The following is a 23,651-nucleotide window of genomic DNA, read 5'->3' as shown; positions in this document are numbered from 1 at the left end:
TGGAAAGTCTGCGGTGTGAGGGCTGCACTGTCCCATTTCTCTGCTTGGGGTCCGGACTGTTGGTGGAGGTACCGGCTTTGGGAAGTCAGACCTCTTTACTTAAATGTGGTCTAGCCTTGAGGTTCCAGATAGCAGGGAGGTACAAAGGTCATCTGAAGGAGCCTATCTCCCCACATTTCACCCAAGAGCCTAAAACTGAGGCAGGTATTTCTGTTTATTTCAAACATGATGCCAACACTGGTCAGCAGTCCTTCTTTCCCACTGGTGGGGATGGTCCAGGAAAACTTGCAGGAGCTCAGGACAGGGCTGTATATCTGCTCACACTGACCTTCCTACTCACACTCACCACTGGGAGCCTCCAGGGCCCATTTCACTTACAGCTTCCTTTATGTTCACAATGGGCTCCTCAGGGGTCTCGTTCCAAGAGCAGCTCAGCGCAGGTCAGGCCAGACTAGTCAGGAAGTTGTTTTGTCCCCATGACTCTAACCCTGATGTTGACCCTGAAGCAGATGGTGTTGATGCTCTTGAAGAGTAGAGTCATCCAAATGCTGTATTTGGCTCAGGTTCCAACTAAAACGTCAGTCCTTTTCCGTGTGGTAGACCCCTACCCTCTCTGCCTCTGCCTCCTGTGGTTCTGTCCACAGTGGGCTTCTGTGTTCTCCTCCACCTCCTCCGGACCCTGACCTGTACGGGCCCAGGCCCAAGACTTGGTCACACTCTCCTCCTTGTGAGCATCTCATCCCACCTCCTAGGGTGATACAGTTCCTTCTGCTCCACCTGAGCCTCACTTCACTCGATGCCCAGTTCCCACCCCATTGTTCTGACTTAGGGACCCTCACCTGGGCAGAAGGATAACAAAGGTCCTCGTCTTTCTCTCTGGCAGCTTCCTTGATAAACAAGATGAGCCGCACTCCAGTTGAGCAGTCCATAATGAACTTGATAGACCTGTTCCACAGATATACCGAACCCAATGACACGATTGACATGCGGGGCCTGCTCAGGATGCTGAAGGAGAATTTCCCTAACTTCCTCAAGGCTTGTGTGAGTCTGGGTGACTTCTCAAGGTTGCTTGGGGCCTGGCATGGTGGAGGACCTTGGACAAGTCAATCACATTCTCTCATCCTCCGTATTCTTATCTGCAAAAAGCCCTAAGAGGACCCTCCTGAATTATTATCAGGATGAAAGAGATGAAACAGGTGGCCAAGTGTAAAGGCATCTGGAGATCAAGGGTGGTTATTAGGTGGTCAAGTAGGAGAGTAAAGAATGGGTCCCCTCCCACTTGTCACTGTCCATCCAGGAGACTGAAGCCCATAGGCTCAGGCTCTGCCTCTAGAAGCCTCCAATAGGTTCTCTGAGATCCAAGGGAAGGCAATAGAAATTCCATGGCTGATAAAATTTAACACCTTTCATTACAATGAAAAGCTCATTCGTAGACCTGATTTAGTCTGACAGAATATACTGAACTGATTACAAAAATAGAGGCTACTAGGTGACACAGAGAGTAGGTGAGCAAAAGAGGGCACTGAGCATGGAAGATTAGGGAAGGCAGATAGGAGATAGGAGAGAAGGGTTAGGAATGAAGAGATAAGGGGTAGGGCCTATCTTTAGTTTCTGGGTAGAACTCAGGTAGATGGGGTCCTGGAAGTGGGTTGGGGAGCAGGTCTGGGTCTAAAGACCACCCACCCACCAGCTCATTGATCAGTGAGGCTCTGTCCAGAGTCTGCCCACCAGCACTAGGTCTCTCTTTCATGCTGATATTTGGTCCAAGGAATCTCCCTCAGTGACCTGCAGGGTAATGCTAAGGTTCCAATCATCCCCAGACACCCTCCACTGGCCCACACCAGCTACACCTGTGCCACCCCAGGTGCTTCTCTCCCCCTCTCTGCCTCCTCCTCCTCTTCCACCCATAACACTTTTGGGACTGAATTTATCTTTTCCACAGGAAGAAAGGGGCAAAGATTTCTTAGACCATATCTTTGAGGACACGGACAAGAATAAGGATCAGATGATTGAATTTTCTGAGTTCCTGATGGTGTTGGGCATCATAGCCGTGGAGTACCACACTCATAGCCACGGAGCCCCGCTCTGTTCTGGGGGAGGACAGTGAGCCCAGCCCAGCCTGAGGCCTCCAGAAACCCCAAGAAACAATAAAGTGTCTCTTTTGCCCAGGTTCAGCCTGTTTCCTGCTTTTCTTTAGCTACTTATGCTGTCAGAACTGCCCCTTCTGGTGAATGTAATTGTGGATTCTCCATGGGGGGATTACTCAGGAATGTGCCAGGAGGGTGCCCTCCCTTTGGCCTCCAGCACAACTGACCACCTGCCAGGGCCAGCCTGACAGGTTGAACCGGGCTGAGGTAGGGAGGTGGGAATTGAGAAAAGAAAGAAAGACAGGAGAGCGGGATCAGGAGGACTACAGGTCATCGAGAGACTGCAGCAAGTTTATTAACTGCATAATGCCTTTTATACACAAAACAGTGAATAGGAGGTCTGTCAAGAGGAATGTATTCTTTGTTCCTCTTAATCTCTAAGGGAGAGACAGAACAGAAGGACAAATTCTCAGTACAGCAAATCTCAGTAAATAGTTACAGACTTGTTGGTAAGCTATGAAAGGTTGCTCTCATTCTACTGATAACCGCCATCCAAACAAGCCTGGGAAAATTGTGTGGGTAGGGGACCCAGCCTTGCTAGTCCCATCAGGTGCAAGGACCGTGTCAGCTTACACCCAGTCTCCAACAGATCCCCCTTCTTTGTTTTTTAGGCAAAGTTCATGTAGTCCTATTTGCAGGTATTGGATGCTGGATCTGATGGTTCGGAAGCAGACTGGAAGTAAACAGAGAATGAGAGCAAGGATAATAACAATTAACAGAGACCAAATTAAAGACTGTAACCCATGAAAGGACATAAGGCTTTGAATTTCATTAAAAATATTCTGTGCTACTTCGCTAGGAGGCAACAGAGCGGAACCTGCATCATTAATAGCTTGAATCTCTCCATGTAATCTACTTATATCTAAAGTAAAGTTAGTCTGATCCCAAACTCCTAACAGGTGGTTGTGAACTCGATCCCAATGCCACATAGTACCATTATATATCTTAGGGGTGACACAAATCCAATCAAACTCAGCATGACACCGAAGGGTAGAACGCACTTTCAAGCTGTGCATTTGATCTCCTATAAGGAGCGCAGCTTCTTCTAGTGCATTGAGCCTTTGTTCTATTTTCTTATCTATGAGCTCTTGAGCTCCTAAGGCATCTGAAACGTTCTTTGCCAAACCGTCCACAAAATGAGCTGTGTGTATTTCTTGGGTTAAAGCTATGGCTGCAGTAGTGGCAGTAGCAATGAGGGAGACTAGAGCCACGAGGCCAGTAATAAGCATTCCAATGAATCTCCTAGGGCGGCTTAGCAAATTATTCAATTCTCTTAATACCTGGGAACCTGTATCCCTGTACCAAGGTCCAGTAATATTAACTGGGAGCATGACAAAGGAAGGTTGATGTAATACAACTACCTCATAACCAAAGTTGTATCTAGATACACAGTTAGACAAATTGCAATGATTACAAGAGATTGCATACATGTTGCCCTTATGTACAATATCTACAATTCCAAGGAGGAGAACATAAGGAGGTGGTACACAGGCAGTCAGACCTGAACAGCCACAATTGAAAGTATGGCAAGAAACAAAGTCTCAGCGGTTTGTTGTGTCCCTTGGCGAATGATCGTGGCCTTGGCCTCCGCTGTCAGCTTCTTCAGCTGTCCCCAAGTTGGTGGAGATGCCCTCCGAGTCGCCCGTGATCTCCGTGGCGGCGGTGGCGGCACAGGCGTCAGTGGACAGATCCGTAGCCTCTTGAATGGTGGAGTGAGCTCTTGTTCCACCACTTCGTCCTCCATCTTGACCTTGAAAGGGCCGGACATAGCGGCTGGGGATCCAACGGGGCTCAGAGTCCCCTTCAGGAAATACACAAACAGACCCCCGAGCCCATATCAGAACAGGGTCGGGGCCATGCCATTGTCTTGTAAGTAAGTCTTTCCACTGTACCCAAGGGTGGGATCTGGACAGTGAGGACCACTGTCGCTCCGCAGCGGTTTTGCCCTGAGCATCACCATTTAAAAAATTAAGGGAATAAAGAGCTCTGTTAAGTATGTTAGCAGGGGTATCTACATACTCCCCCTTCCTTATTTTTTCTATTTGCCTTTTTAAAGTCTGATGAGCTTGCTCAACTATTCCCTGTCCTTGAGGCTTGTATGGGATGCCTGTTTTATGCTGGATTCGAAAAGTAGCACAAAACTTCTGGAATGCCACACTTGTATAGGCTGGACTATTGTTTCTTGCCATGCTTTCAATTGTAGCTGTCCAGGTCTGACTGCCTGTGTACCACACACTTGATGGTGTGGGGGATGCCTAGGAAAGTAAAGGCTTGTAAACAGTGAGCAATAACATGTTTAGCGGATTCTCCTGTACGAGGGAACGCAAAAATGAAGCAAGAAAAAGTGTCAATTGAAGCATGGACATAAACTTGTTTCCCGAAAGATGGAATATGGGTCACATCCACCTGCCATAGTTGGCCTGGTTTGTAGCCTCACGGATTGACCCCTTCTGTGGGAGGAATGAATGTGGTTAAAGGGCATTGAGGACAGAGTTTAACTATTTGCCAAGCCTCTTCCTTTGTTATTCGAAACTGCTGGCGCAGACCAGTGGCATTTTGATGATGGAGAGAATGTGAGGCTTTGGCTGCATCTAAAGGAGATAATGCTAGATAGGCAGTTTTAGTAAGTTGATCAGTGTATTTCCTGCAGAGAGAGATCCAGGTAAATCTGTATGAGCTCGTACATGGCCAAAGAAACAGGGGTGAGAACGTTTCCTGAGTAAAGCTTGAACCTGTAGTAAGAGAATAATCACTTCGGATCGGCCAGTGTCATGTAAATTAGCAGTTTCTAAATGAATCATAATATTTACAATATAACAAGAATCTGAGTAAAGGTTAAAAGATTGAGTGGAAAGTTTGCGTAATGCTTGATGTACTGCTTCGAGCTCTATGAGTTGTGCTGAAGTGTGGTTAGTCTGAAAAACAAAGGGTTGATTATTGATAACTAGGGCAGCTGTGCCATTATTAGAACCATCAGTAAACACCAGAACTGCGTGAGGAATTGGTCGAGTCTTGACTACTTTGGGGAAAATGAAGGAATGTTCTGTAAAAAATTGTATGAGTTTATTAGATGGGTAATGAGAGTCTACTGTACCGTGATAGCCTAGGAATGAAAGAGGCCATTTATCATCTATATGAAATAGCCATTGCCTTTGTTGAGCCTTATAGGGTACCACGGTGGTATGGGGCTCTTGACCAAAAAGTTCCAGAGATCTGAGATGTCCTGCAAAAATCAGATCTGCTACTGCTTCTGAGTAAGGATACACTACCTTTTTCGGGGAGGAGTGCGGATGATCCACTCCAAAGGCCCCTGTTGCCATAAGAGGCCAGTAGGGTATACTGGCGTAGCCAGTACTAAATACAGCCATGGCTGTGAGTAATCAATTTTTTGTACAAATTATTTCTTTAAGGCAGCTTCTATGTGGCAGATAGCCTGGCGAGCTGCAGGAGTAAGCTGACGAGGGGAGAGCGGGTCGCTATCCCCACGAAGAATATCAAATAAAGGTTTAAGGTCATTAGTGGTTATGCCTAAAGTTGGCCTAATCCAGTTGACATCCCCTAAAAATTTTTGAAAATCATTTAAAGTCTCTAGCTTGTCTATCCTGAGTTGAATTTTTTGAGGACGAATTTTTCTTCCTTCTATAATATGTCCAAGATATAGGTAAGGGTCTTGTCTCTGTACCTTTTCTGGTGTAATAATTAATCTAGATTTAAGAAGAACCTGTTGCATGTTATCATACACTTGATCTAATTGGCATTCTGTATAGTGAGCTAAAAGGATGTCATCCATATAGTGTATGATATAAACCTGCGGATGTTTCTCTCGAACTCCGCGAATTGCCTGACTAACAAATGTTTGACACAGGGTAGGGCAATTAGCCATTCCCTGAGGCAATGCCTTCCAATGATAGTGGCGTATGGGTTCCTGAAAATTAGTAGATGGAACACTGAATGCAAAGCGTTTGCAATCAAAGGGGTCTAGAGGAATAGTGAAAAAACAATCCTTTAAATCTAGTACTAATAGCTTCATCCCATTAGGGATTGCTGCAGAGGAAGGGAGACCAGGCTGTAAAGGTCCCATAATTTCCATAGTCTTGTTTATCGCCCTTAGATCTTGTAAAAGGCGCCAGTTTCCTGATTTCTTTTTTATGATAAAAATAGGAGTATTCCAAGGACTGGTAGTCTCTTCTGTATGTCCTAGCCAGAGTTGCTCCTGTACCAACTCATGAGCAGCTTGTATTTTTTCTTTGGAAAGGGGCCACCGCTCTAGCCATACAGGGTTATCTGACTTCCAAGATATCTTGTCAGCTGTGTGGATAACAGGAGAAACAATGACCACCCCCCACTAAAAATTTCCCTGAGCTGGGGTGGTAACAAGGGCAACACCCAGGGCAGACAGAATGTCTCGTCCCCATAAATTCACAGGGATCGCTGGCAAGACATACGGCCGAAATAACCCAGAGTGACCTTCATTGTCTTGCCACTTTAACATTTGTGAACTCTGTAAAGGAGAGTTGGTCTGACCTATTCCTTGAAGTTGTGTCACAGCTTCTCTATAGGGCCACTGTTTAGGCCAGTGAGCTAAGCTTATGACAGAAATATCTGCTCCTGTATCTGAAATCCCTGTAAATCTTTTCCCTTGTATAAGTAAAGTTCTCTCTCAGGCCTTGTAAAAGAAATAGCTTGTACCCAATATGCCTTGTCCGAGGAGCCCAAACCCCTGGCTCCCCGATACTCTGTGGAAAGTAAATTGCCTGTGGCAGGCAGTGGGAGCAAAATCAATGGAGCAATATTTATATCTGAGGTGATGGTGATGATATTTCTGGGGGCAGAGGCCATAATTTCAATTTCCCCTTTATAATCTGCATCCATTACTCCTGGAAAAACTTGTAACCCCTTTATAGTTAAACTGCTTCTTCCTAGTAAAAGGCCAAACATCCCTTTAGGAGTAGGTCCATATACTCCTGTAGGGATGGCCTGCGGTCCCAATTCTGGAGTTAATACATGTCGCCCTGTGGATCCAAGGTCCAGTCCGGCACTTCCGGGGGTTGCTCGGAATATCTCTCCTATCTGTTTTGCCCCCTGGGGCAAGCTGGGAGCTGCACAGCCAGCTGGCCCTGAGGTGATGCAGGGACAGGAGGGTCAACAGATAGTGCCCCTATTATTCGCCGGGGCTGGGCTGGCCCCTTTCGGGAGTTTCCCGACTGCTGCTGAGGCAAGGAATTTCCCTGGACATCTGCCTTGGATCTACACTCATTTGCCCAATGTTTTCCTCTTTTACATTTAGGGCATAGTCCAGGTTGTTTGGGACCTCTGCCATTTCCTTTACTAACCCCTTTATTAGAGGGACACTGCTTTGCCACGTGTCCTGTTCCTCCACAAGTGGAACACTTGTGTGTTTGACTTTTCCCTGTGCTAAACTGTTGCTGAAGAATTCCTTCAGCCAAAACCGGTTTGGCTCAGTGGATAGAGCGTCGGCCTGCGGACTGAAGGGTCCCGGGTTCGATTCCGGTCAAGGGCATGTACCTTGGTTGCGGGCACATCCCCAGTGGGAGGTGTGCAGGAGGCAGCTGATCGATGTTTCTCTCTCATCGATGTTTCTAACTCTCTATCCCTCTCCCTCTCTCTCTGTAAAATACCAATAAAATATATTTAAAAAAAAAAAAAAAAGAATTCCTTCAATGGTGGTTCCCTTTAATGCGGCCGCAATGGCGACTCCTTGCATATATGAGGGGCCAATGTCTGCGCAAATGCGGATACAATCTGAGAGAGTCCCTTTCCTTTGATAGGGCCGCAGTGCAGCTCGACAGGCAGTGTTGGCATGTTCATACGCCAACCGTTTGACTATGAACATGCCAGCCTCTCCATCCACCACGAGCTGGCCAACAGCCTGTAGTAGCCGAGAGACAAAACCCTGATACTTTTCATCTGGCCCTTGAGTAATCTCTGAGAGCTCCTCTGCTTTCTGACCAGAGGTGGGTAACCTTTTCCAGGCTCTGGTCCCAGCTCCATTAATTTGCCCATCAGCTTCCTGGGGGGATTGAATTTGATTATGGGTATCAGCATAGGCTCCTTCTCCTACCAGCATTTCATAAGGAACATTAATCTGGGCAGCTCGATTACGAGCAGCTTGTCCCTTAGCCTTTTCATCATATTCTGATTTCCACAAGAGATGATCCCCTCCTGATAAACAAGCCTTGGCAATAGCTCTCCCATCATTGGGTGGGAGAGCCTCTGAGGCCATAGTTTCCAAGATGGTTAAAGTATAAGGGGAAGTGGGCCCATACTGAGCACAGGCTGTTTTTAACCCCTTCAGGGTTTTAAAAGGAAGCGGGTCATAAGCACGCTCACGCTGTCCCGTGTTAGGGTTCACCCGTTCCATAACGGGGAAGGCGTGAGTGCCCAGTTCCTCACCACACTTTCGTGCCTCCGGCAAAGCCATCGGGAGAGGGGAAAGTGGAACTGGTGCTGCACCAGGCAGCGGAGAGCGGCAGGAACTGCCCCCGCGGCTTCTCTTTTTCTTGCCAAGAAGCTTTAATGCTTCTAAAAAGTGTTCTAACACATCCTCCATATCACTACCCACTTCAGTTCCAGCAGAAAAATATTCCTCCTCCTCTTTTGCCTGAACAACACCTGTATCATCATCCTGATAAAGGGCAGCAGCTTCCTCAAGATCCTCCTCATCTTGAGGATTTATCTTCAAAATTTACATTATTCCTTTTTAATATAGTGTCTTTTTTAGACCCCTTTTTTGTGCCATCACACTGCTTCTCCTTTTTTCCTGGCCTAAGAGATGGTTGATTATGGTCATACCTGGGATTTAAACAATCCCGTATCAAATTCCATAAGGAAAATGCATCAACCGGGGTCTTACTTGGCCCAAGGGCTTTATAATGATTGCGCATTTGTTCTCCAACTTTCTGCCACGTTTCTAAGTTAACGGTCCCTTCCTCAGGAAACCAAGGGCAGACCTCCTGAATGAATTTTAAAAAATTTTTCTACTTGCTTGTCATTAACCTTAGTTCCTTTACTGTTGAGCATAGATGTTAACATTTGCCCATAAAGGGCATTTTCCCTAGATTCTAACTGTCCCATGCTTTACTCCCGACTGTCAAAAAATTGCTCCTCCCTTACCTTAACGAGTGCACTCTTTATCCGGAGGCGTTCCTCGCCGTCTGCTTCCCAAGTCCTCAGGTCCCTGGTTTCAGGCGCCAATTGCCAGGGCCAACCTGACAGGTTGAACCGGGCTGAGGTAGGGAGGTGGGAATTGGGAAAAGAAAGAAAGACAGGAGAGCGGGATTGGGAGGACTACAGATCATCAAGAGACTGCAGCAAGTTTATTAACTGCATAATGCCTTTTATACACAAAACACTGAATAGGAGGTCTGTCAAGAGGAATGTATTCTTTGTTCCTCTTAATCTCTAAGGGAGAGACAGAGCAGAAGGACACATTCTCAGTACAGCAAATCTCAGTAAATAGTTACAGACTTCTTGGTAAGCTATGAAAGGTTGCTCTCATTCTACTGATAACCGCCATTCAAACAAGCCTGGGAAAACTGTGTGGGTAGGGGACAGCCTTGCTAGTCCCTTCAGGTGCAAGGACCTTGTCAGCTTACACTCGGTCTCCAACAACCACCTCTCTCAGCAGGGCCTCTGTCCACCTCTGCCCCTGCTCCCTAGCGCAGCCAGCGTGCCAGGTCCCGGGGTCAGCAGTGCAGAGCATTCTGCTGGCCCCAGCCATGCTTTTCCTTCTCAAGCCGCGATCAGCATCTGGGGATCCAGGGACTGCAGGGAGCAGGAGCCGAGGGAGTGTGAACACGGTGCCTCATGCCCCTGCCCTCCTGCCCAGCACATCCCCAGGGATGTAGGGGAGATGGCACCACTGAAGTAGGCATTGGGTGGAGGGCTTTGGGGGCACATGGGCACTGGTCACTGTGCACGGGACACTCAGCAGTGCCCAGAGGACTGGATCCCTTGTCCTGTGTCCTGGGCTTCTGGGCTGTGCCTGACCCTGTGCGTGTGTGCGTGCGTGCATGGGTGTGTGTGTGTGTGTGTTTTAGCCTGTGTGGGTGTCCCTGTAGAGGAGAGAGCCACCCTGTCTGCTGAGCTGATCCTCACAATGGTTTGCTCAATGCTGGGAGCTGGGTGTCTGGGGAAAGCACAGAGTGATGGGTGTTCCAGGCGTGAGGAGTAAAGCTAGTGCTGGAGTCCAGAGAGTGGGCAGGTAGTGAGAAGACAGGACTGAAGAGGAGCGGGGAGGAGAGGGCAGGGATTGATGAGCAGAAAGCTCATGCTGAGTCATCAGTGACAGTCCACTCTGCTAGCGGTGGAAAGAGGCGTGCCTTTACCCACACAGGGCCCTTCCCATCTGCCTCTGTCCTTGGATCTACAGAACCAGCTCAGACCTGGAGCACTGCACCCAGCTGCTCCTTTCAGAGCTGGAGCATTGTGAGCCCGCAGAGGCAGAGGCAGAGGGTGAGGAGGCCTGGGGGTGGATGGTGTGGGTGAGTGGGGGGCTAAGCCACACAGAGAAGAGCTCCCAGAGGCTGGGGTTAGGCAGGAGCAAAGAGTTGCTCAGATCACTATCCCCATGGCCTGCAGTCCGGGAGGACTTCCTGGGGTGGGCTCTTGAACGGGGACTCCATCGATGGATAGGAGAGATTTTCTGTCTCTAGAAGGCACATCGAGGCAGTCATGGTGATAACACGTTCTCTTCTGGGATCTACAGAACCAGCTCCAGAGCAAGAGCAGAAAAGACCTCAAGAGGCAACGCCGACTCCAGCGGCCTCCCCAGAGCCAGAGCAGGCTCCGGGCACAGCCTTCACTGACCTCCAAGAGGCAGAAGAACCGCCTGCAGCTTGTGGGCGACTCGCCTCAGCTCCTGCGAGGCCTGTGGTCCCCGGTTCTGGGCCGCAGGTGTGTCAGCTGCCACGGCAGAGAGGGCTCCCCCTTGAGATGCAGTTTTTAAATATTTGTGTTTATCTTACATTTGCGTAAAATTTTATTGTAGTTTTTGTACCATGCAGTTAAAATAAAATGTATTTTAAATGAAATATAATAAAATGTTAATAAAATTTAATTTAAATAAAATGTAATTTATCTATGATCCTTCGAAATGTACATGCCAGCGACATTAAGTACATTCACAATTTTCCACAACCACCACATCACATCACAACCTCTCTCTAGTTCCAGAGCCTCTTCATGTGGCTGTGGGAGGTGCTGGCAGTGGAACAGGGTGGCTCAGGCAGGGGAAGTGGTGGAAATTCATTTCTATCCTTCCCCCTAGCACGTAGCACACATGGCAAAATTTGGAAGAAATGTCAGTGTTCAGCAAGAATTCACCTTGAATCGTATGAACCTAACATAACTTAAATGGCAACTGGTAATGGATTAAAGAGCAAGTGTTGATATATGCAAGTAAATGATCACTATGCACTCGTGAAAAATCAGGCGGCATTGACTTAGTGTGTGAGCAGATGTCCAGAGCACAGTATTAATGAAAAGACTAGTGACAGCACAGCTGAAAGGAGATCATCAGTATATTGGGATGGTGTGTGTGTGGGGGGGGGGGGGGGAGGGGGTTGTTTTTGTCCCAGATTGAAAAAAAGGCAGGGTGAAGGGGGTACAATATGAAACCTCTACCCACAACAAGCTCTGTGTCTAAAATGAATTATTTTTAAGTGATAAATTATTATCTTTAAATTGTCCAAGATCATATTGGCACACCAAATTCCTTAATTAGGTGGCTTCTAGGTTTTTATTTTTGCTATTTGGCTATAGACATTGCTGTGGTAAACACCTACTTATTGCTTTTTCTTACCAGATTTATTGCTGTTTAATTACTTTCTTGGGACGAATTCCCAGGGGAATGATGGCTGAACCTAAGGTATTCAATAAATTCTCTGTGACTCTAGCTTGGCATTGCAAATTGTTTTACCTCTTAGACACGTGAGCCATTTTTATTTTATTTTAGTGTATTGATGAACCACTTATTTGCCGAGGAAATCATTATGTTGGGTAGATGAAGGCTCACCCTGTAAACTGGAAGAAGTTTGGCTTCAGTATTTACCTGTTTCTCTCAAACCTTCAGGGATGTGGAGGCTTAATCTCTGGTTCAATAACCTGCCCTTTGGCGCCCCCTTCTGGGAGATCCACTCACTCGCTGCGTGCCCTCCCAGGGATAGAAGGGCTGGCTGGCTGGCAGAAAGCTGGAGATGGGGGAAGGAGTTCACCTGCCACGCAAAGGCCCAGGTGGTAGCTGTATGGAGGCCAAGCCTACACACCGGGCTTCTTTCAGAGTGGGGTCAATGCCACACAGCAGTCGATTATTGCCTTATAATAAAGCTGTTCCTACCACTTGTCTCTCACCTCCCACCCATCACCTACCATCTGAGATCCTGTGCACAGGAGGAAGTTGCAGCTCTAGCTTGGCACACAGGGCCCTTTGCATCAGCCTCCATCCTCCTCTCCAGCCCTGGGTCTCCTACCTGCTCCTCATGAACCCCGTGGACACCTTCCCCTCGCAGGCCACCCACCTTCATACCCCCACGCCTTTGACCATGTGGTTCCCTCCGTCTGGAGTGCCGGTCCTCCATGCTTCTCCTCGCAACAGCATCTTTTCTTCAGTCCCACCTAAAATGTTGCCTCCTGAGGAAGTCTTCCTCAACTCTGCAGGCAGACAGTGTCCCTTCCTGGGTGCCCAGGGTGCCCCATTTGTGCCACTAAATTAGCAGTGTTCACAGTGTGTGACTGTCCCCTCCGCTCGTTCCCGCCCTGTGAGCTGGCCGCGTGTCCTACTCATATTGCCTGGAGAGTCCTGGCACACGGCAGGGCCTCGAGAAATATTTGTCGGATGAGTGAATGTCCTTCATGACTGTGGAGTTTGGGGGTTCACTAATTGAGGTAGGACATGCAAGGGAGGTGTACTGGAGTTGTGTGTGTAGCCCCACCCAAGCCCTGGAGCTGGGAGGATGAGCTGGGAGGCAGGGAGATGGATACCTTGTGACCTTGTGTGGGTCTGAGATGCTTCAGATCAGGCTCTGAGGGAAGGTGGGTCCCTGAAACTGGCTGAGTTAATCTTAGGGAGCAAGTGCGTGTGATGTCATCTCAGCAATGCAACAAAGGCTCAGCTGTGCTGCCGAAGGACCTGTGAGGCATCACAACACTGGCTGCCATCATTGGAGGCACCGAGGATGGGCAGGGAGGGGCCCTGAGACAAGGCAGGCAGGAAGCAAAGGGCAGAGGATGCTTGGGCGGGCCCAGAGGAGGTGCTGCTCTCTCTTCCCAGATTCTCCACTGTCCCCAGCTGCTCCACCTCCACATCTCTGGAGTTGGCCCTTGTCCCGCTGCCATCAGAGGGGCCCCGCAGCCATGACGGACACGCCAGTCGAGGAATCCCTCTTCCAAATCATCCACAGCTACCACCAGTACGCGGCCCGGGAGGGGGACGTGGAGACCCTGTCCCTGGAGGAGCTGAAGGCCCTGCTCATGGACAACGTGCCCCGCTTCATGGAGAGCCTGGTGCGTGGGGCCTGGGGGCAGGTGGGGTGCAGTGGAGGGTGGGTTGTGGGGTTTGAAGGGAGGGTTTTTTACAGGGAGCATCTCCCAGGAGCATTGGAACTTAGGGGAGGGGAGTGCTGAGGCAGCATCAGCGGCCACAGGGAGGACGGCCCTGGCGGCTTTTCCTCCTGAAACTCCCTGCCTGGCCCCACTCCAGCCCAAGCATCGCTAACCCCTGCAACTCCATCCTAACCCCAAAGCCGTGTGTTGCTCTGCTTGTTTTGCTTCCCCTGAGAACAGGTCCTAAACCCTCCCTCTGCCCCTAGGCCCTGCCCCACCTGCCCCTCGAGTCCAGCCCCTTCTCCTGGGGTCTAGCACAGCCTCCTCCTACCCACCCCCATGCTGGGGAGGATAGCCGGGCTAAAGGGAAGCCAGGAGGGACTAGGTGTGGGCAGGTAGGAAACGGAGCTTCCCCTCCCCCTCTTGTCCCAGGCCGAGTCTCAGACCAGCCTAGGGGCCCAGCCCTGAATCTAGGCTGCTCAGCCACCCTGCTCAGGCCTGGAATCTTCTCTGCATCAGGACCAGCCATGTGATTACCCGGCTCCCTGGGGACTGCAAGGCCAACCCCAGTGTCTGCCCTCGGTGCCCGCGGTGCTTTGCCCCCGGGGTGACCCAAGGCTGCTGCATCCAAGACAGGCACCCCTAGTCCCTGCAGGTCTCCCTTGCCTCCCTTTGGGGACCATCAGAGGAGAGTCTTGTCCTGGGCTTATTGGAGCGCAGCCACCAGGTCACAGAGGGGGACTGGGTGACTGTGATTAGTCCCCTGTTTCTAGGGAAACCTTGTCACCTGGGCACGGGGCCCACAGGGCAGGCACCTGGGCACAGGGCGCAGATGGCAGCCTGGCCAGGGGGGCTGAGGGAAGCCTGGGAGAGCTGCCCCGGGCAGGAGGCCTGTGCGCTGTCGGGTCAGCCAGCTCTGTGGCGGGGCTCCCTCATCTTCGCCTGTCCTGTCCTCTCATGCACTCTGACCGTTGACCTCCTCCCTGCTGTCCCTTCCACCTCGAATGCTCCTTCGCTCTCCTAGGCCACCCCCAGGCCTTAGCCCTCAGGGCCACTGCTCTGGGACCTCCGGACCGTCCCAGGGCCCATGGCGTTGGCCTTACCCCCGTTCCGCACTTTCCTGAGGACACAGGCCAGTTGCCATGAACAATCCTGGGCAGATGGCACCCCCTGCGGAAATCTGACCCACTGGGTGCGGACCCTGCAATGGTGCTAGAGATGCAGACCTGAGGGGCAGGTGGGCGGTGCCTCGGGCAACTCCCGGTGTGCAGCCCCGGGCTGGGCAGCCCTGCAGGGTGTTTGTTCAGCTGGGAAGACAGACTTAAAGGCCACCAGCCGAGGGCCAGGCGCTCAGCCCTGCTCAGCCACTAGCCCGTCAGCCAGCAAGCGGCGCCCAGGCTGCACCGTCTGTCTGCCCCATGCGGCCCAGGTCCAGGTGCCCGGCCCCCCTGCGCCCCTTCTGCCTGATTCTGCCGCACAGTGTCCTGGCCTCCGAGTGAGTGAGGAGCTGTTCCTGCGAGCCCCCAGCAGGCAGGGCCACACTGTTTCCCCGCGCCGTTTCTTCACCAGCGGGCGGTGGAGCCTGCCCCTCTGCCAGGGCCCAGGGCCTGGGTGCTGGCTGACCCTCTGCCCCCTCCTCAGGGCCGGAAGAAGCCGTACTTCGTCACCGAGCTGTTCCGGGCAGCGGACAAGGACAAGGACAACCAGATCTGCTTTGACGAGTTCCTGTACGTCCTGGGCAGGCTGCTGAGGGACTACCACCTGCAGTACCACCGGCAGCTGTGCGCCCGCTACTGCGCCCAGCACAGCCTCTACTAGAGGAGCAGGGCAGCCCCCCTCCCGCCCCAGGCCTGCCCGAGGAGCCACGTGGCCCAGCCGGGGTGGCCGAGTGGAGCTCTGCCACGCGTGCCTGTGTGGCCCAATGTGTGTGCGCACGCATGTGCATGGGTGTGTAAGGACCCCTGGGAGGGAAGAGAATAAAGCAACTTCACAGCAGTTCCTGGTGTCGCTCTCTTCATGGTTAGGGCGTCAGTGATGGGTCCAGCAGGGGAGGTTTGGATCCCCCAAATAGGGGGTCATCTATTTTGGGTGAGAGAGAGATCCCCTGCCTCCAGGAGCCCTGTCTGAGGGGGGAGGCAGCCCCTGCTCTCAGCCTCTGAGAGAGAGGAATCTTCTCTTTGGAGAGCTGACCTTCTGACAGGAGATGCTGATCACTCCTTCACGGCACCTACATGGTGGGACGGGACAGGAGGGCAGAGGCACTCGACATGGACCCTGGTTTGAAGGTCTCTCGTCTCTGGATGAGAGCCCCAAGGATCAGTGTGCAAAGGGAGCGCCTGGGAAGGGCCAGGACGGGCGGGGAGATGATGCTGGCAATCACCTGGGGTGGCGGAGTCAGGGCCAGTCTGGGAGGTAGACCATGAGGTGGGTTTTGTGCAGCTGAGTCAGAGACGGGGACCAGGGCAGAGCCAACAATCCAGCCTGTTAGGGGGAAGAGCGATGAGTGGCACTTGGGTGACTGTCAATCAGGGAAGTCTTCCTGGAGGAAAGAGGGCTGGGTCTGGTTTTACTAATAAAACATGATGATAGATGTGGTGTTACTCCAGCTCAGGGCTACTTGTGACTCAGGGATCCAAGTCCTCCCTGGCCCCTGACCCCTCCCAGCTGAGACCTCCCTTGTCCTGTCTGTGTTGTCTGTGTTTCTTTCTCTCCCTGGGAGCTCAGGAATTGGACGCAGAATCTCTCTGGCGGGGGGGCGGGGGCGGGGGGGGGGTGTTCCTCTGCCTCAGGCCTGCGAGGGCTCATCTTGGTGGGTTTCTTCTCTGAGGATTGTCTGGGAACCCACGTCCTAAAGTTACTGTGGTAGAAACAATGGCTTTTAAGGGAAGGATGGGCGATCATCCTCATTGCTCCCCGTGCAGGTGATTGGGGGGTGGGGTAGGGGGTGAGGTGTCATTTAAGGGCCTTGGCTGGCTCTTTCCCAGCTGGGTCTGTGTATCACAGAGGGCAGAAGCGCCCTGCGGGCTGAGTGGGGACCTTTGTGTCTGGTCAGTCAAGCTCTGAAGGGGGATTTTGCCCTGCTGCTCCCTCCCTGGTGGGCCCCCATCGCCATCCCTTCCACACTTGCCCGTCTGCCAACACTCGCCTTTGGGGTCTCAGCTGGGCCCCCACCCACTTCCCTCTGGGCCTTCCTGCCCTCCCGGGGGCCTGAACTCCCTGTGGAGGTGTGTGTCCACCCGTGGTGGGGCTGCTGGCTGCATCCTCCACCAAGCCAGGGACATGCCTTCCCACCCGGCCCAGTGTCAGCACACAGTGGGTGGTCAGCCGTGTTGGAGGGAGGAATACAGGAACCTGATTGGAATCCCTGTGGGCCTCATCCTCACGTCCAGAGACCCAGGCCATCCTTCCCCGGGGCCCAGGGGGGGGAGGGGGGGTTCTTCCTGCCCGTTTCTTCTAAACCGAGTTGGGTTTCACAGGCCATTGAGTACTAAGGGGCACCTCAGCCCAGTGCTCCTCGCCTTCCTCCTCGCCTTTCGGGGGGATTTCTTCACGGCCCGCCTGCCTGTCCTGATTTCGTCAGCCTGGGCCGGGCCTGCTCGGGTCTGTTGGGACACACACAGGACGGAGCTCTTTCCTGTAAACAGGGCCAGGTTCTGCTCCCCCAGGTTGCCCCACGACCCACAGCCTGATTGCGGGCTCTGTCTTTCCCCCAATATGCTTGCCCAATTCCCAACATCCTCTGCTACCAGGGCAGCTCAGCCTGGCTCTGGCTTGCCCCGAACCTCCCCAGGCCGTCTGTCTGGAGGGGCGTCTCTGGGGAGACAGTTTGTGACTTCGCTGCTCAGCATGCTCCCCTGACGAGCACACGATCCTGGGCAGACCTCAGGGCTCCTGTTGCCTTGAGTCTGCCTCACTGCATCTGGAGACTGTTTGCTTAATCTCTGGATGAAGAAAGCTGTCCCCACAGGCACCATTCTCAGGGGGGGCGGGGGTGGCTTCAAAAAAGGGATCTCCTGCCTGGCAATTGTGGCTCAGTGGTTAAGCATCGACTATGAACCAGGAAGTCACGATTCAGTTCTGGTCAAGGGCACATGCCCCAGTTGCCGGCTCTGTCCCCAGTAGGGGGCGTGCAGGAGGCAGCTGATCAACAACTCTCTCTCATCAATTGATGTTTCTATGTCTCTCTCCTTCTCCCTTCCTCTCTGAAATCAATAAAAAAATATATTTTAAATGGCACCTCCCGAAGGTCAGGGTCTGGGAAGGCATCATCTCCATCAACCCCCTCATCACGCCACTGAGAGAGGTCAGCATGAGCTCCATCCCGGGCAGGTGAGCAAATCCTAAGGAGAGCCTCGGAAAAGCCAACTTGCTTGTTCTAACGCCTGCTTTTTGGCACCTAAGCACCCAGACAGAGCAGAAGACACGCCCATAAGAAGGAGCTTGAGTAACTCTCCGTGCCTCAGTTTCCTTGTCTGTCACATAGGGGTAATTGTACCTGTGACACCCACTTTACAGGGTTAGCAGGTGAGACAGTGGACATCAGAACACTTTGAAAACATGAGTTGCTGTGTGGGGTCAGGTGCTGTTATAGCAGCTCATAGAGGAGAGGACCTGAGTCAGAGCTAAGCACGAAGTGCTCCAGCCTTAGCTGAACACATGTCGTATGTTGGAGACAGTCCTATTTTCCTGTGGAGAGGCTGACTAACCTCCTGCCAAGGAAGCGAGACTGCATTTGGTTGGTGGGTTTATATCCTGCCTTACTCCAGAAGTGAGTTAAGGTGGCTGGGAAGGGATAAAGGGAACTTCTGCTTTGGATAAGGGATGGACCAAGCATTCAATTTCGCATTCCTTTTTACCCCAAGCAAGTATTAATTGAGCACCTAGTATGTACCAGGTCCAGGGGTTGTGATGTGGTTTCTGCTCTGAAGGGGCCCCAGGTCTCAAAGAAAAGACAGACAATAAACAGATGGATCATTATGTAGCGGGACAAATGCTGTGATGCATAGGGATCTGGGTAACCCGGAGGAGAGAAACATTAACTCGGCGTCCATAGGGGTGGAGGGAGGCTCAGGGATGCACAGGGGTGGCCACCAGATGGTGCCTGGGCTGGACCAGGAAGGATGAGGAGGACTTGACTGGCAAAGAGGCATTCCAGGCAGGGGCAGGAAGTAGATGATGTCACAGCATGTCATAAGTCACCTAAGTCATTTCATGCACTGAATGTTGTGTCTCCCTGTGGGCCTCAGTTTCCTCATGTGTAAAATGGGAATGACGGCAGTACATACCTCTTAGGATTGTTGTGAGAATTAAATGGATCCATGTAAATAAAGCACTTACAATAGCAAGTGGCACCTGGTAAAAGCCCAATAAATATTAGCTACGATTTTGCTATTATTTATGGTTATTATTGAGTACTATTGCTATGATGGTGTGTGCCAGGCACTGTGCTGGGTTCTGGGGAGGCAGAGGTGGATGGTCTGTCTGGGTCCTCGTGGGTTCACAGTCCATCTGGGGTGTCAGGCACATTCACGGGGCAGCATTGGTGCTCTGCCCTCATGCGGTGCTTGCTGGCTGCGCACTGCTCTAAGCACTTTACGCTGTTTTGTGTAAGCTTTTTATTGAAACGTTGTACATATTAAGAAAAGTCTATAAACCATAAATATTTTGCATCTATTATTAATCTTTACAACAACACTATATGGTAGATTCCATTTCTTTTTAGGTGGAAACATTAAAAAATTTTTATTTTTAATTGTGACAAAATACACAGAACATACAGTTTACCATCTTGACCATTTTTAAGTGTACAGTTCAGTGGTAAGTACATTCATGTTCAATCTCCAGACCTGTTATCTCTCATCCTGCAACTCAAACTCTGTACTCAACAAACAACTCCCATCTCCTCCTCCCTCCAGCCCTGGCAACCACCATTCCGCTTTCTGTCTCCATGGATTTGACTACACTGGGTACATCGTATACGCGGAATCATAGAGTATTTGTCTTTCTGTGATTGACTTATTTCACTTAGCATCACGTCTTCAAGGTTCATCATGCTGCAGCTGTGTCAGAAGTCCCTTTCTGTTTAAAGGCAGTGTGGTATTCCATTGTATATATACACCACATTTTATGTGCCCATCCAACTGTGGATGGACACTTGAGTTGCTTCCACATTTTGGCTATTGTGAGTAATGTTGCTATGAACGTGGGTGTACAAATATCTTTTTGAAACCCTGCTTTCAATTATTTTGGATATATACCAGAAGTGGAATTGCTGGATCATACGATAATTCTGTTTTTTAATTTTAAAAAATATGTTTTTCTTGACGAAAAAGAGAGAGAGAGAGAGAAACATTGATGTGAAAGAGAAACATAGATTGGTTGCCTCTCATATGCACCCCAACCGGGGTGGGACCTGCAACCAAGGCACATGCCTTAACTGGGAATCGAACCGGTGACCTTTTGGTATATGGGACAATGGCCATGGCATGTTTTTAATTTTTTGACGAACCCTCATACTGTTTTCTACAGTGGCAGCCTCATTTCATATTCCCACCAGCACTGCATAAGGGTTCCAGTTTCTTTCCATCCTCCCCAATGCTTTTCTTTTCTGTTTATAGTGATAGTTATTTTCTAGTTGTGTTGGGTATGAGGTGCTGTCTTGCTTTGATTTGCATTTCCCTGATGACTAATGATGTGGAGCATCTTTTCATGTGCTTACTGACAATTGGGGTATCTTCTTTGGAGAAATGTCTATTTAAGTCCTCCGCCCATTTTTCAATCACATTGTTGTTTTGTTGTTGTTGTTGTTGGGTGATAAGAGTTCTTTAGATATTCTGGATATTAACTCCTGTCAGATATATGACTTGTAAATATTTTCTCCTATTATAGTCTACTTGAAGTATTTTAAATCTCTACTTAATAAGTGAGGTAACTACTAGTAAGGCACAAAGAGGGGCGATAATTGGCCAAGGTTACACAGCAATAAAGTTACTGACATAATGAAGCCCAAGGTTAATTCCATCTACTTCTCCCAGGAGGCGGTGGCGGCCCAGGCCCTGGAGAAGCACAGGGTAAACCCTTGTTGAATGCATGAAGGAAGGAGAGAGGAGAGGGGTTTTCCCTGCAGAGTCAAGTTCTTGTCAGATTAGACTCTGGAGCCCCAAGCTCCAGGATCTGGTCTAGCCGTGACATGTCCATCAGACTGGGAAACTCTGGGTGAACCGCTTTGCCTCTCTGCCCTCAGCTTCCCTGTCTGTACTGGGTGGGTCCCGTGCCCCACCCCCTGACAAGCGTGTTCTGAGGCTCTAAGTAGATTATGTGATTGTGAAGCGCTTTGTAGCGAGAGGAATGGCGTGACGAATCTTCAGCGTTGGAAGCCAGTTAATCTCAGTGGCATTTTGTTGGGTTAGGCCAGTGGTCGGCAAACTCATTAGTCAACAGAGCCAAATATCAACAGTACAACAATTGAAATTTCTTTTGAGGGCCAAATTTTTTAAACTTAAACTTCTTCTAAAGCCACTTCTTCAAAATAGACTCGCCCAGGCCATGGTATTTTGTGGAAGAGCCACACTCAAGGGGCCAAAAAGCCGCATGTGGCTCGCGAGCCGCAGTTTGCCGACCACGGGGTTAGGCACCAGCTTGCTTCTCCTGAAATCCTGGGGAGTGGGCCACCTCCTCTTCTCCTCTTGGACAGGAAGCACTTCTGGCTTCTCCAAAGACCCCACCCCCACCCCACCTTCAGAGGGGGTTCCTCTTCAGCCCAGGCTCCTGGGGTCAGAGGCACACAGCCATCCCCCAGGGGGTTGAAGGGCCCCTGGGATGCTTAGGCAGAAGCTCAGAACCTCATGCACACAGAGGGACCCCAAGCCTGCCTTTGTCTCCCCAGGACAGTGCACCCAGCTTCACTGGGCAGGAGAGGAGGGGAGGAGGGGTGTGGGCAGCAGCAGAGAAACTGACTGGCCCTTAGCTGCATGTCCCTGCGAAGTCCACCCACCCACCCACAAAACAACAGACCATCGTGGAATCACCGCACCTTTCATTACTAACTTCCAGCCGCAGGACCAGGGGTCTTAACCTTTTCGGGGTCTCGGACCCTCTTGAGAATCTGAGGAAAGCCAGGGAGGAATGTGCTGATGCACACACTCAAAATGATGCATCCACTCCCGTTCCATTCAGAGATGGACATACAGGACACAGGTACCAGGAGACTAGCAACTGGAATAGCGGGGGACTCGGGAGGGGGCGCCTGGTCACCCTGGTCGCTTCCTGGTTTCCCCTGCTGGGCACTACTGCCCGGACAAAGCCTTCCTCTTCCCCTCTTCTTCCTCCCCCGCCCGCCCCTGCCCCCACCCCTCAGAAATGTCCTGGCTGCCTGATTGCCCCATTCACCTGGTTAGGAAACCTGAGGCTGTAGCAACCCTGGAAGGGAGTAGCTGCCTCGCCCTCTCGGGGCAGCGGCCAAGCCCAGCCGCTATAAAAGGGAGCGCTGCTCAGCCTGAGCATCCCGTCAACTCTGTCAACTGTCAGCGCTGTTTCAGGAAGACCTGGTAAGTGGACTGCGCTGGTCGGCCCCACACTTCGGGCTTCCCCGGCGGAGGCTGGGGAGCAGGGAGAGGGGAGAGAGGGGAGGGAAAGCTCAGGGAGGGCTGAACCAAGCTCCGGACCTCCTGGGGAGAAGAGTGAAACAGGGACAAAGAAAGAGCCAGCCCTCTAGCACTGTTAGGTGAAGGCACATTCATTTCCTAAGCTGGGCTTTTCTTGGGCAGAGGGTGAGGGCATGGAGTTGGCAGGCACTGTGTGTGTGTGCGTGTGTGTGCATGTGTGTGCTTGTGTGTGCGTGTGTGTGTATACCTACTCCCTACCACACTCTGATCCATTTCGTCCCGCCCCTTCTCATCACAGCTATAGCATCCTCTGGGTTTGGTTATTTGGACCGTGCAGGCCAGGACAAAGCCATTACTTGGGTTATGAACCTTCTGAGTGTCCCCTTAGTCTTCACTCCACTGTGGGCAGAGGCACCATCCCCACCCATGTGCTCCCCCTTCCAGGTGAAGCAACTCCTTGGGCACCATGCTGACGGAACTGGAGAACACCCTGAACAACTTCATTGAGATCTACCACAGGTACTCCATGCTGCAAGGGAACGACCACGCCCTCTACAGGGATGACCTGAAGAAATTGTTAGAGGCCGAGTGCCCTCAGTACATGAAGGTGAGGTGCGGCTGGGTGTCCCTGGCCAGGGACACTGGCCCCCCCTGCTGCCCCAGGTAAATGGCCACTCTTCAGCTCCCACTCCGAGCTTTACACTCTGCTTCTTTCTCCTCAATCTTGACAGAAAAAGAATGCAGACACCTGGTTCAGAGAGTTGGATATCAATCAAGATAATGCAATCAACTTCCAGGAGTACCTGTCGCTGGTGATAAAGGTGGGCCTGGCAGCCCATGAAGAAATCCACAAGGAGTAGCAGGGCTGCTGGGCCTGGGGCTGGGCCCCTGGACTTGTCCCTGAATAATAATAAAGTGATTGATACCTCAGGCCTCTCTCTCACTTTCCTCTTGTGGAAGGAGGCTCCTTGGGGGTGAGGGGAGGGTTGGAAAACCCACAGGGACAAAACCAAGCTTCTGTTGATCCCCACTCCCTATGTCTCATGAACTTTCCGTTCTTATCATGTGTCTGGTTTCCTTTCTGCCTTCCCCCTAAATGATTTCTGAGTCTCTTCTAGCCCTGGCCCCGAGTCACTGGCTCTAGGAGTTAGGGTTCTAAAAAGCCCATGACACTAATGGTCTTCCAAATGGTGATATGGAAACAGGGTGATGTAAGGAAAATTATTGTTCTCTCAACTAAATATTAATTTCCAGCTAAGTGTCTTAGATGAGACTCTTGGGAAATTAGGGCAATAACTGCATAGAAGTGTGTGTGTGTGTGTGTGTGTGTGTGTGTGTG

General features: G+C 51.0%; 3 protein-coding genes across 3 annotated transcripts; all 3 read left to right on the top strand.

Moving 5' to 3' along the window:
• Window positions 1-900: 900 nt before the first annotated feature.
• On the top strand, window positions 901-2,107 carry LOC308237292 (protein S100-A7-like; the record flags this gene model as incomplete). The annotated part of the gene is made up of 2 exons (XM_080647833.1): window positions 901-1,041; window positions 1,943-2,107. The coding sequence occupies 2 exons, from the start codon at window positions 901-903 to the stop codon at window positions 2,105-2,107; spliced, it is 306 nt and encodes a 101-aa protein (XP_080503959.1).
• Window positions 2,108-13,520: 11,413 nt separating this feature from the next.
• On the top strand, window positions 13,521-15,527 carry LOC308237135 (protein S100-A15A-like; the record flags this gene model as incomplete). Its single annotated transcript, XM_080647648.1, has 2 exons — window positions 13,521-13,691; window positions 15,351-15,527. The coding sequence occupies 2 exons, from the start codon at window positions 13,521-13,523 to the stop codon at window positions 15,525-15,527; spliced, it is 348 nt and encodes a 115-aa protein (XP_080503774.1).
• A 6,632-nt stretch (window positions 15,528-22,159) lies between these two features.
• S100A8 (S100 calcium binding protein A8) lies at window positions 22,160-23,242 on the top strand. The gene is made up of 3 exons (XM_080648266.1): window positions 22,160-22,255; window positions 22,757-22,919; window positions 23,044-23,242. Exons 2-3 carry the CDS (start codon window positions 22,779-22,781, stop codon window positions 23,170-23,172), a joined length of 270 nt encoding a protein of 89 aa, XP_080504392.1. The 5' UTR covers window positions 22,160-22,255; window positions 22,757-22,778; the 3' UTR covers window positions 23,173-23,242.
• The last annotated feature ends 409 nt before the right edge of the window (window positions 23,243-23,651 follow it).

This window comes from Plecotus auritus (assembly GCF_963455305.1).
Source record: "Plecotus auritus genome assembly, chromosome: 12".
NCBI lineage: Eukaryota > Metazoa > Chordata > Mammalia > Chiroptera > Vespertilionidae > Plecotus > Plecotus auritus.
This window is presented reverse-complemented; position numbering and strand designations above follow the sequence as displayed.